Below are 13,755 nucleotides of genomic sequence, written 5' to 3' on the forward strand. Positions count from 1 at the left end.
GGGAAGTGTATGTAGAATGTTCTAAGTAGAAGCTTACTTTCTGAATGACCTATTTTTCTCTTTACTTTTCAGTGATATGAAGCCAGAGAAGAGAGTTCCTTCACCTGATATTATAGTGTTATCAGACAATGAGCCTTCAAGCCCTAGAATGAATGGCTTAACAAAATTACCACTAAAGGAGACTAACACCGAAGCCCTCATGGTGAGTTTGGCCTTTTAATGTCTTCTCTAGTTCTACCTGTTGAAAAGTATCAGAACACAGAGCCTAATTATTTTGATGACCTTAAACTGGAACTTGGAGCCACATAGTTCAAGAACTATTTCCAAAACTGATCTCACTTGGTCATGAATATATCACATCTGACACCTTGGAGCACCTTTGGTGCCAGGATTAAGATTCTTTTGAATTGTGTATGAGTCCATTTTGATCTAAAAAGAGAAAGACACAGCTCATGTTTGCAGGGAACAACTTGATGTAATTTATTGACGTTAAAATAAAAGGTATATTAAGGACACATGAAAGTCTTTGACTTAGCCATTCTGGTTCTTTTTGTCCTGCTTTGTAATAGGTAATAACCAACATTTATATAGTGCTCTAAGGTTTATAAAACATTTGACAAATGTTATCTCTTTAAATCCCCACAACATCTCTGTAAAGTAAGTGTTGTTGTTATCCCCATTTTACAAATGAGGAAACTAAGACTGAGAGAAGTTTAGTGACTTGCCCAAGGTCACTTAGCTCCTGAGTGAAGTAGGATTCAGCTCCAGCATTCTAACCACTATTTCACCTAGCTGCCTCCTTACACAATTGAGTTCAATCTGGAAGCCTAGTCACCTCTTCAAAGACTACATACCAATCTTAGTGGCTCCAGAATGTTGGAACTTGTACTCTGCCTTTGAGTAAGCAGGACCCAAGGTACCTTTGAATACACTAAACGTGGATAAACTGGATTAAGATTGCATATAGGGACTGGTAAAATTCCTTTGTTGCTCAGCTATGGGACTGATGTCATTCTGTATCAGATTTTTTGTTAGTCTTCCTCACCTCAGGAAAGGGCCTAATCTGACTAGACTGCTTGAAGTCAACAAGCATTTATTAAGGACTTACTATGTACGAGACACCATGCTAAGCACTAAGGATATTAACATAAGGCAAAAAATAGTCTCTGCCCTTAAGGAGCTCACAATCTAATTTGGGAAGACACCATGCAAATAACTATGTATAAGTTATGTAAGGATATACTTGTGAGAATTTCGGGTATGGGGGACAGTCAGTGAGAATGTAGAGTATGGAATATCATATTCAAGGAACAGCAAGGAGACCAGATATATTATAGGAGATTATGAAGGGAGTAAGAAGACTGGAAAGGTGGGAAGAGGCTTTTAAAAAGTCAAACAGGATTTTATATTTTATCCTGAAAGTATAAGGATCTACTGGAGTTTATTGAATAGGAAGTGACAACATGGTCAGACCTGCACTTTAAGAATATTACTTTGACAGCTGAATAGAGGATGGACTGGAGTGGGGCTGTTGCAATAGTCCAAGTGTGAGATGATGAGAGCCTGCATCCTATGAAGAAGGGAAGGGAGTATAGGTGAGGGATGCTATAAAGGTAGATTCAACAAGACTTGTCAACAAACAGAATGTGGAGTTTGGGAGGGCTTGGGAGAGGACTGAGAGGAGTCAAGAATGACATCTAGGTTATGATCATTTAGCACAGTGCCCAACACATAGTTGATTAATGACTCAGATGCCGGTGGTGCCCTCAATAGAAATAAGAAAATTAGGAAGAAGGGAGGGAAAGATAAGTTTAGTTTGGGGCATATTGAGTTTAAGATGTCTATTCGACATTCAATTCAAAATGTCCAGTAGGTAGTTGAAGATGTAAGACTAGAGGTCCCAGAGAGGGCTGGATATGATAATCATCTGCCTAGATATGATAACTGAATCCATGAGAACTGATGAAATCTCCAAGGGAAATACTCTGGAGGGAAGAGAGGACCTGGACCAGAACCTTGAAGGACATGCATAGTTAACAGGCAAGACCTAGGTGAAGATCCAGCAAAGGAAGCAAAGGTATAATCAGACAAATAAGAGAAGAACCAAGAGAGGACAGTGTCAGGAAAACCTAAAGAGTAGAGAATATCAAGGAGGAAAGGATGATGAACAATATCAAAGGCCACAGAGAGATCGAGAAGGATGAGAATTAAGGAAAGGTCATGAAATTTGGCTATTAAGTGATGAGCATTGGTAACTTTGGAGAATATTATAGTTTCAGTAGACTAGAAGCTAGACTGCAAAGGATTAAGAAGAGAATGAGAGGAGGTGAAGTAGAGGTACCAATTGTAGATGACTTTCTCAAGGACTTCAGCTGCAAAAAGGAAGAGAGATATAGGATAATAGCTATGGCATGGGTGGAACAAGTGACAATTTTTTGAGGATGGGAGAGACATGGGCATGTTTGTAGGTAGGCAGGCAGCAGGAAAGCAGCCAGTAGGCAGAGATTGAAGACTAGGGAAAATAGGTATGATACAGAGGGGCAGACTGCTAGAGAAGATGGGACAGAATGGGATTACTTGTATGTATAGAGAGGGTGCTCCTTGACAAGGAGAGGGGTCTCCTCTTAATGGGAAATGAGGAAGAAGGTGTTATTAGAGGAAGGAATCTGAGTTAAATGTGGTAGACAGGAGGGAAGGAGAGAAAGCTCTCTCAGATGGCCTACTGAATAGTAGAGTATGTGGAGGGGAGTAGTAATGTGAAAGAAAGATAGGAAGAAGCCTGGTTAAGAAGGACTTTAAAAATCAAACCCATGATTTTATTTTTTTATTCTAGAGGTAATTGGGAGCTACTGAGTTTACTGAATAGGGGAGGGAAAGTGACAGGGTCAGACTTGTGCTTAGGAAGATCACTTTGATGGCTGAGAGGAGAAGAGATGTGAGGAAGGGAGACAACCAGCAGGCTACTTCATTTACTGCTATCTTTTCATCATTACTTTGAAAAATGTAAGATGGTCATTGAATTCCCTATTTATTCACATTGATATCATCAATCATCTATACCTTTTTTTCCCCCTCTAATAAGAATCATTTGTGCTGTAAGTCTTTCATTCTTGAGAGTTTCCCCATCTTTCTTGGGTCGACTTCAGTGAAAAATTACAGGCCATCCACTGCGTCTTTTCTCAATACTCTCTATAAAGTTTGTTCACCTGAATCCTAGATTATATGTCAGATTATGCCCTGCCTTCCCCTCCAACTCTCTTACAGACTCCAAAATGCAACTACCATTTCTTCCTTTAGTTCTGTAAATGATTTCTCCTCATTGATCATAATTAGGTTCAGAGAAATAGTTCCCCTCATCACTTCATCTACCATTTAAAAATATGAAATTATGAGTAGGGCAAGTCAAGAATTTATCAGTTGCTCTTCTCTCCAGATGTCTGGATAATTAAAAGTTTCCCTCATCACTACTATTTCTACTACTACATACACACATATTACTTCCTCCTAAATATTTTATGTTTACTAAATTCTTTTCTCTTTTTTGTTTTTTTTTTCTTTGTGGCTGAATTACTTGTAGTATGTTATCAGGATAGTATCACTTTTGTTTTTTTCTCTATTGATTCTCATTAAAATACTCTCTTTCCTGCTTTTGTCTCTAATTCATGGATTTTCTCATGTAAGTACATCTTTTTTTTTTTTTAAGTACCTATTTTTGTAGGTTATCTGATATAATCGAACTGTATTCTTGGGGAACGTAACCACATACACAGAGTTTGATTTCTTTTGATTTTACATCATCTTCATTCTCATGTATATCTCCATCCTTTTCTCTACCCGGTGAGCCTGTCACTTATAAAAATCTACACACACACACACACACACACACACACACACGTTCTACATCTACAGCCCCCCCATCTCCACAAAAAGAGAAGTGCAGCTTCTTAACTCATCTCTGAATTCGAGCTAGATCATTGTAATTGTGAGATGTATGCTTAATGTATAAATACTATTCTATTCTTTTCTTTATACTGTTTTATTTTAACATTTTACTTTTTAAAATATTTTGTTAAATATTAAACAAAGCATTATTTTATATAATTACATATAATTTTATACATTTGTATAAATATGTTTATATTACTTTATATATTCATGTTTATAATATATAAATAATAACAAATTTATATATTATATTTATTTTATATTTGTATAAATATAATTAAATACTAAAATATTCTGAACTTCACAAACACCAGCGAACGTAACTGTTTTCACATACAAAGAAGGCAAAAAGTGAATCTCTACCATATATAATTTGGCCCTTTTTTCTTTAAAGTATACAATAAATTCAGCATATTGTTTCAAAGCTGTCACACTTTTTTTTCATCTGAACCTTCTCTCGTCCTCTGTGCTTTTTAAAAAAATGTTTCATTAACACTCTTATTGCTTCCTACTTCTTAATAGAGAAGTGATAGGTTAGAGTATGGAATTAGATACATATTTTCAGACAAAACCAGTGAATGTATTTGTTTTTCTTGACTGTTTATTGATTACAAAGGAGACATTTTGTTTTGCTTTTGTTCTCATTTTTAAATTTTGGTAGTTAAGGGAGAAATGGGGTCAGGGAATGTAGTGGTAGGGATGGGGAAAAAATAAAAGGATAAGAGATGGGGTAAGCATGGATCTTCTGGAATTATAGTTGCTAATAACATTAATCAGAGTCAAGTCTTTCAGATTTGTTTTTAACAAAATGTACTCCTACATTGTTATATTTTAATTATGAGACCTATCTCATTGAGTCTTAGTGATGACATAGATTAATGTTCTTGCAGTAAGAGTTCCAGTTCATCTTGTTTCTTACCCATACTTTGTACATTTGTATGTAGATGTTTATTCACTGTTGAAGTCTAAGATCCTGGGTTTTTATCACTGTCTCTGTACTTGGATATTATTTCCAATAATTTGATATTTTTCCTGTGCTATATTTTTCAGATCTAACTTGGGAGATAAATGTGAGCATTTTTTCTTCTTGCCTTCATTTTTAGTTTAGACTCATAAAACTTGATCAGATTCACAAGACTTCAGGCAAATATATTTTCTTTCTCTTTTTTCTTTTTTTTATTCATTTTAAACCTAAATACCAAACAAACAAAAAAAACACCCAAACCATTTCCATGTACACAGCACAGCATAAATAAAAAATTCAATATAAAACCATGAATTTCCATTGAAGACTGTTTACTTAAAACAATTTTGTAATAAGTATTACACATTGTTTTCAAAACTACCCTGTTTTTCTGTGCTTCCTTCTAAGTTTTCTTTTGTTCTCTGCTATGCACTTTTATTTTTTTTTTCTCCCTCCCTTCCTTGCTCCCCCCTCCCCAGGCTACAATTAAACACAAATACCTACATACAGCCATATTATACGTAGTTCTATTTATCAGTTGTTTTTCTGGAGGTGGATTGCATCTTCCTTCATAGGTCGTTTGTAGTTGATTTGAAGTATCTATGATACTCAAGATGAATTAGTCGTTTAAAGTTGTTCTTAAGACAGTATTTCTGTTATTATGGACTACATACTCTTGGTACTACTCATTTTACTTTTCATTATTTCATGCAAGTCTTTCCATGTTTTTCTAAAATGAACCAGCTCTGGGGCAGATAGATGGTGCAGTGGATAGAGCACTGGCTTTGGAGTCAGGACTTAAGCTCAAATTCTGCCTCACACACATGATGCTACTCACTAGCTGTGTAACCCTGGGCAAGTCACTAAACCCTAATTGCCTCACCCAGAAAAAAAAAAAGAGTAGTATTCCATTATAATCATGTACCACAACTTGTTTAGCCCTTCCCCAATTGAAAGGCGTCTATCATTTTATCCAATCTGATAGGTGTAAAAAAATCTCAAATTTGTTTTAATTTGCATATTATAGCTAATCAATAATGATTTAGAGCTTTTCCTATGATCATGATTTTGATTTCTTTATCAAAAATACTTCATGTTCATATCCTTTGACCATTTATAAATTTGGAAGTGAATGATTATTATGATTTGACAAAGATTTTTATTTATTTGAGAAATGAGACCTTTATCTGAGAGACTGTCTATAAATTTTCCCCCCCAAGTTTCTGTTTTCCTTCTAATCTTGGCTGCATTGGTTTTATTTGCACAAAACCTTTTTAATTCAATATAATCAAAATTTTTCATTTTATACTTCACAATACACTCTATCTCTTGTGTATACATAAATTGTTCTCATATGCATAAGTCTGATAGGTAGGTAATATGTTCCATGTTTGTTTCTTTTTTTCTTTCTTTCTTTCTTTCTTTTTTTTTTTTTTTTTTTTTTTTTTTTTGGTAACATCTCCCTTTATATGTAGGTCATGTGTCCATTTTGACCTTGTCTTGATAAATGGTTTAAGATATTGATCTATGCCCAATTTCTACCAGACTGCTTTCCCAATGATTTTTTTTTCCCAAATAATGAATTTTCATCCCAAAAACTTAAATATTTTCCTTTTTCAAACACAAGGATACTGTAATCATTTACTACTGTGTATTATATATCTACTCTGTTCCACTGATCTCCCTTTCTATTTCTTAGTGAGTACCAAATAGTTTTGATAATTACTGCCTTATGATTTATATCATAGTTTATGATGTGGTACTGCTAAAGCTTCCTTTCTTTGAATTTTTTTTTCATTAGTTTCTTTGAAATTCTTGACCTTTTCTTATTATTTTCTCTAACTCATTAAAATAATTTTTTGGTAATTTAATTGCGATGGCATTGAGTAAATGAGTAAAATTGTCAATTTTATTAGATTTGCTTTGTCCACCCATGAATAATTAATATTTCTCCAATTATTTAAATCTGTTTTTATTTGTATAAACAGCATCTTAAAATTATGTTTATGTTGGGTCTGTTTTTGCAAGTGTACTCCCACGTATTTTATACTGTGTACAGTTATTTTAAATGAGATATCTGTTACTATCTCTTGCAGAGTTTTATTGATGATATATAAAAATGCCAGTGGTTTCTGTGGGTTTATTTTATATCCTGCTACTTTGCTAAAATTATTGTTTCAACTAACTTTTTAGTTAAATCTTTAAGATTTCCCAAATATCGTCATATTGTCTGCAAGAAGAGATAGTTTATTACTTCTTTTCCCATTCTTATTCCTTCCATTTCTTTTTCTTTTATTGATGTTGTTAGCATTTCTAAAACAATATTGAATAATATTGGTGACACATAATGTAGTTTCTGTTTCTCTTTCTGTTTTTGCTTTAATTTTGAGATCATGATTTGCTACCCCTGCTTTTATATTTTATATATGTATGTATGTATGTGTGTACATATGTAAGCTGAAGCATAATCAATTCTACTCCAGTCTTTTATTTTAACTCTCACTGTATCTCTCATTTTTAATTGTGTTTCTTGTAAACAACATATTGTCAGATTCTGATTTTTAATATATTCTGCTGTCCATTTCTGTTTTATGAGTGAGTTCACCCTATTCACATTCAAAGTTATAATTACTGGTTGTGGATTTTCCTCCATCCTATTTTTCCTCACTATTTATCTTTCTCTCTCTATTTACCCTCCTCATGTATCTAATTTATTTCTAACCACTGTCTTACTCTCCTGTTCCTTAATCTAACCACTTATCTAAAAGTCCCACCCTTATCCTCTTCCCCTGTCCTCCAACAGTTCCTCTCTTTTCCTATCTTCTTGCCCTCCTAATTTCTGTATCAATTTTAAAACTTTTATGCCCTTCTAGATGTGTATATTATTCCCTTTTTAACCCAGTTACAAGTAAGATTCTAGTGCTACCAGCCCTTCACCCGCACCTGTTTCCACTGTAAAAGCTCTTACATTCATGCCTCATTTGTATAATTATTCCATTTTACCTCTCCCTATCTGATTTTAATTTTTTAGGCTCATCCTATCATCAATCATATTCAGTTAAACCCTAAGACTTCTATCAATGTATGATCTTTCAAACTACCCAAGTAATGATAACAATCTTAATTAAGAGTACAAACAACATTTTCCTATGTAAGACTAAGCAGTTTGGCTTGAGTCCCTTATAATTGGTCTTTAATGTTTACCTTGTGTTTCTTCTTAATCTTATATGTCAAACTTTCAATTGAGTTTTGAAGTTTTTGTCACAAGTGCCTGAAAGTCTTTCAGTTCATTAAATGTTCATTTTTTAAAATTCAGGATTATACTCAGCTTAGCTGGATAAGTTATTCTTGGTTGTAGGCCCAGCTCCTTTACTCTACAGAATATAATGTTCCAAGCCCTTCAGTCTTTTAATGTAGAAGCTGCTAGATCTTATGTTATCCTGATTATAGCTCCACGGTATTTAAATTGTTTTTTTTTTCTCATTACTTGTCATATTTTCTCCTTAACCTGGGAGCTTCAAAACTTAGCTATAAAATTCCTGTAAGTTTTCATTTTGGGGTCTCTTTCAGGTGGTAATTAATTGATTTTTTTCTATTTCAATTTTACTCTCAATCTAGTACTTCAGGACAATTTTCCTTAATAATTTCTTGTAATATCATGTCTAAACTCTTTAATCATAATTTTCAGGTAGTTCAGCACTTCTTTTACTTTCACTCCTCACTCTGTTCTCCAGATCAGTTTTTTTCTAATGATTATTTTCTTTGTCTTATAACATTAGTTTCTCCTTACCCAATTCTAGTTTTTAAGGAATTATTTTTTCCTTAAAATTTTGGATCTCTTTTCCAATTGATTGACTTTTTCTTGATTTTCTTGGATTGTTCTTATTTTTTCTCAGCCTCTCTCATTTGATCTTAAAAATCCTTTTTAAGCTCTTCCAAGAATTCTTTTTGGGCTTGTGACCATTTGACATTTTTCTTTGAAGCAGAAGTGTGTGTTTGTTTTTTTAAACTTCACTATATTCTTCTGAATATGAACCCAGATCTTCTCTGTCTCCGCAGTAGCTATATATGGTCAGGTTCTTTCTCCTTTGCTTACTCGTTGTTATTATTATTTTATTATCATTTTAGCAGCTTATTATTTTTGGTTTTGTTTTTGTTGCTAGGCAGTGGGGTTAAGTGATTTGCCCAGGGTCACACAGCATGTGTCTGAGGCTGGATTTGAACTCAGGTCCTCCTGACTCCAGGGCTGGTGCTCTGTCCACTGTGCCAACTAGCTGCTCCACAGCTTATTATTATAATCAATTTCTAGTCCAGAGCAGGAATGATGCCTCAGACTTCAGGTTTTACGTAATTGTTTTTTAAGCTCTGTCTGGAAGCTGGACCTCTGGCACTTCGCTCTACCCCTGAGCTAGTGACTGGGGCCCCCTTCCACGAAGTCACTGCAAGTGCTCTTGCTCCTTGTGGGCTGGGAACTTCAGCTCACCCCTCTGCCCTGGAACAAAAACCCAGGGATTCAGCCCTCTAGCGAGTGCACACAACCAACAGGGTCCTGCTGCCCTCACTGGGAATGTGCTTGCTGCTCCTCACCTACAGCCACAGCACAGTCTGGTCAGTGAATCTGTGCCTGGTGTTCAGCAACTGGGGAGTATCTTTCAATCTTCCCTTGTTCAGCTGTCTGACCCCAGTTTCTGCAGCAGAGGCTGCCACCTACCCCGGGACTTGTTTGTTGATTCAGCAGAGTACCTAGAAGTGTTTGCACTTGAATTGGGTCAGGCTTCCTCCCCTGGAGGTTGGGTTCTCCTAAGGTCCTAGGTCTTAGGAGGACAACTGCTTTACCCCTGTGTTTTAATTATTTCTGGAGTTCAAAATTCCCTTTGAGGCAATATTTTTATTATGTTTGTGGGGGAATTTTGGTAAACCTGGTATTTCCTGTCTTAGTCTGCCATCTTCCCAGAATCCTCTCCAGAGGCAAGTATATTTTCACCAGACCTCCTTAACTGTGCTCTTTCTGTGGCCTAGAACCAGAATGACTAAAGAAGGACTTTTCTCCTTTTACCTATCAGTACCTCTTCCAAACAAATAATACTGTTGACTCCTTTTTTCTAGGAGAAATCCAGGATGATTCAGATTCATTTAATCTGCTTTGGTGGAACTATAATATATATTAGTCAAATCTTTCTGGTTTAAGGATCCTTGTTTTCTTCCCTCAACCCCTTTCCAGAACCTTTCTGGGACCTCTGGGCTTTGGAAAATCCATGTCACCCTTGCTTCACAATTGTATATACTGCTTGGATGAGAAGGCAATCCACAACTCTATTTCTTGTGGTGATATAGAAGATCACTAGGTCTTACTGTCTACCCTACCTCTAAGTCCTGAAATCTCCTGCCAACTGTCATCTCACCTATTTATATTACCTAAGGACTACTGGGCCTTAACATCCAGTCCATTGCCTCTTGAGAGCAGACACTGTGTCACTTTTTCTATTTATTTCTCCAGAGCTTAGTATACATAGCTCAGTACTTGGCATATATAGTAAGCACTTAATAAATTTTTTTTCATTCTTTCATTCACTATCTGCTGCTTTTTCTATTGTATATGCTTAAGCCAATAAAGTAGAAAGCAACCAAGTAGTCTTAGAAAAACCGGTTTCTTTTGAAAACCATTGCCAAAACAGAAAGCCAGCAATGTCTAAGAAAAATGATATATAGGATTTAGGCTCAGTAGAGAAAGCCAAAGCAAAGTACAGAATGGAGAGGTGGGAATTTTATCCAGTTAGTTCTCAGCATCACAGTCAGCCACTGATATTCTGTTGTGGCTTCATAGTCCTTTTCTTATTGGCCAGCCAGGACAGTAGCATCAGTGTCAACAACAGTAGTGGCACTAAGCACCTACCCAGTGAGCTGACCAACCTCTTTTTCCAGTGGCACACCAGATTTACTCTTTCTCTCCTCTCTCGTAGGACTAGATGAGAGGGACCTTTTCACAGGTCATGATCTTATGGCTCCCACGGAATTGTGTATTGGGAACCAGAAGCCTCTGTCTGCCAGTGAACACTGTCCCAGCTCCTTGTTATATAACAATCTGTGTCACTGTCTTATTTCACTGCTTTATGAGGGTGGGCAACCATGTCTTACTTATGTGTTGTATTTTCCCCAGTGCTGGACATGGTGTTCTCTACCCAGTTGATGCTTACTTAATAAGTGTTTGTTGAATAAATTAGTGAATAAAGAATGAAATGAGAAACAACCTATACTTAAAGCTAGAGGACCTAGTATTGAGTCCTACTTTAGTATTTATGACTCATGTGATGTTAGGTAAGTCACTCTTAGAGCTTCTGTTTCCTCCTTTGTAAAATGGAAATAGTACTTGTACTAGCTGACAGCTTCTTGTTCTGGAGGAAGGAGTCTTTGTAAATTGTATATCATAACAGAAATATGAGCTACTATCATTGTTTTTCAAACACTACAAAATAGAGCCTCCACAGACTTATCACGGTTTAAACTTGTCTTCTCAAATTGTCTCCTTTTATTCACCTATTCTGTCATTTATTCTTGCAGAAAAGCAGCCCAGAAGAACGAGAGAGAATGATCAAACAACTTAAAGAAGAATTACGATTAGAAGAAGCAAAACTTGTTTTGTTGAAAAAGCTAAGACAGAGTCAAATACAAAAAGAAGCCACTACCCAGAAGGTGTGTACTTTTTCTGGGATGTCTGAGATGAGTTGTTCTAATTTAGAATGAATCTCTTTGAGAATGATGGTTACAGGTATCTCATTTTGCACACTGCCTTAGGACATTTACCTATGTACAGAATCCTACTTTTTTTTTTTAAGAGCTGATGTGCATTTTTTGTTGTTTTAAGGAGAAAGGAGATATTTCTGGGACTATATAGGCTGGTACAGAAGGAGGGGAAATAAATTTAATGAAAGATATGTACAGGTGTCATAACGGCTTGTATATAAGCAGGACAACCTCTAATTGGTGGTGTTTTTCATTATATATTTAAGTTTTTCCTTCAGAGAGATCTCATTTTAGGAATTTGCCTTATATTCATATCAGTACAGTATGTAGTATGGTAAATGTTCTGAATTTAGTGGAAAGTACATTTCAATATGTAGTATTTCTTTTAGAGCAGTATATTTAAAATAGGACTTTTGTGGTACTGAAAACTTGACAATATTCCTTCAAATTAAAAAGAAATTTAATACCTATTTAAAAAACTTAAAGCAGCACTAAGACTTTTGGGACAGCACATATATTCAGTTAGTAGATAAAAGTCCATTGCTACCTAGGAACTCTACTACTCATATTTCAGGGAAGGCTTTCTTTTTCTTGCAATAATAGTTTGACAACTCCAAATTCTGTAACTTGGACATGCATGCCTTTGAACATTTTTTATTTTTCTTATTGTTGGATTTCTCTTTCCAGTCTGATCTGGGTCTTGTCTGAACATAGGTGTGTTCACCATGATATTAGTTTGTGTATGAAATAAATACTTTCATATTCCTAAATCTTTAACAAATACCTTTTTTAGAAAGATAATCAATCCATTTGTTAGATACATTTATTATTTGTATAAATCACTCTTACTAAATACACCATCTATTTTTCTCATTTTACTTTTTCATAAGGGCAGATAATTTTTAGAATTGAAAGGAACATTGAAAGAGTATGCATTCTTCATTGCAAATGTAGCGCCTCCATATTCCTTAGTAGAGGGTTTTCATGAGTTTGCCAGAGTTTAAAAAGTTATAAGATAGTGACTAGCATTGTTGATGAGGCTCTCTAGCTTCATCTTTGGGCCTATGCTGTCAGTCCTTCCAGCTGGATAAGACCAGCCATAGCTTGTCACTAACATAATCAAGAGTCCACAGCATGATGAAGCATCTGAGATAGATTTCAGTGGGGATCATCAGAGAAAAGTGTTTGAAAAATAACATGGATATATCCACGTCAAAGGCTTTGTTGGACCTTTAAAGTGCTTTGAGGTTTGTGCATTTTTTTCCTTTGGGAAAATTCCCATCTTGTGAAATCTCTCAGTTGCTTTTTGTTTTATTTTAGTAGGTATCTTTATAAACTAGAGAGTGAAATATATACTAGAGAATGGATATTTACATAAAGGCTTTTTTCTTTAAGAGGGAGGACAGGAAAAACATTTTATTTAACTGATTTGTAATTTTGTTTTGGGGCTTTCTACTTAGCATCCTTCCATCTTGTCTTTTGAAACTACTTAGAAGTGTTTGGTGCAGGCCATTTTCACCCACTAAAGAAGCAGGAGAACCTTAAATGCTAATCTTGGCCATATGGCAGCAAGACCAATTTCCCTAGCTCTCTTAGGGAAATAAGTTTCCATTAACATTTTTAGTCTCTTTGTCCAGACTGTTTAGTCTTTGTCCATCCCTGCACTAAGTTGTTTGTGGTAGTAGTTTCTATATTAAAACTTGTAGGCTTGGAGATTATCTTACCCATTTGTCAGGTGACAAGTTCTGAATATTATTGGGAGGTAAAGTGTTAAAACAGGAACCAGCCTATTCCAATATACCAGCCCATTTTGCTTACTTTTCTCAACCACAACCTGCAGCCATTCTGACCACCTGAGAACAAGGTATTCAACCTCCATTTAGCTATCTGGGGAAAGCGTTGAATGATTTTAAAAGCTCAACACCACAGAGGATCTATGGTCAATAGAAAATTGTTTCATGCCCTGTTTCTCCCCCCATTCACACATGCCCAAGTTTGGCCTTTGTTCCAATTATTGACACAGACAGAGACATTTTCTTAATTTGAAAGTATGGCTCTGGGAACGTGGGCAAAAAAATCACTATCTTCTTAGCAAAATCTTATTC

The 13,755-nt window shown here is 35.4% G+C and overlaps 1 protein-coding gene across 4 annotated transcripts in view; it reads left to right on the forward strand.

Moving 5' to 3' along the window:
• GATAD2A (GATA zinc finger domain containing 2A) overlaps window positions 1-13,755 on the forward strand; it is a 229,003-nt gene that overhangs the window by 194,985 nt on the left and 20,263 nt on the right. For all 4 annotated transcript variants that reach the window (XM_027851201.1, XM_027851202.1, XM_027851203.1 and 1 more), the window contains exons 4-5: window positions 73-202; window positions 11,468-11,599. In XM_027851201.1, coding sequence (XP_027707002.1) covers window positions 73-202; window positions 11,468-11,599 — 262 coding nt within the window. The remainder of the gene's footprint in view (window positions 1-72; window positions 203-11,467; window positions 11,600-13,755) is intronic.

This window comes from Vombatus ursinus, unplaced genomic scaffold (assembly GCF_900497805.2).
Source record: "Vombatus ursinus unplaced genomic scaffold, bare-nosed wombat genome assembly UNPS02009173.1, whole genome shotgun sequence".
NCBI classification, from domain to species: Eukaryota; Metazoa; Chordata; class Mammalia; order Diprotodontia; family Vombatidae; genus Vombatus; species Vombatus ursinus.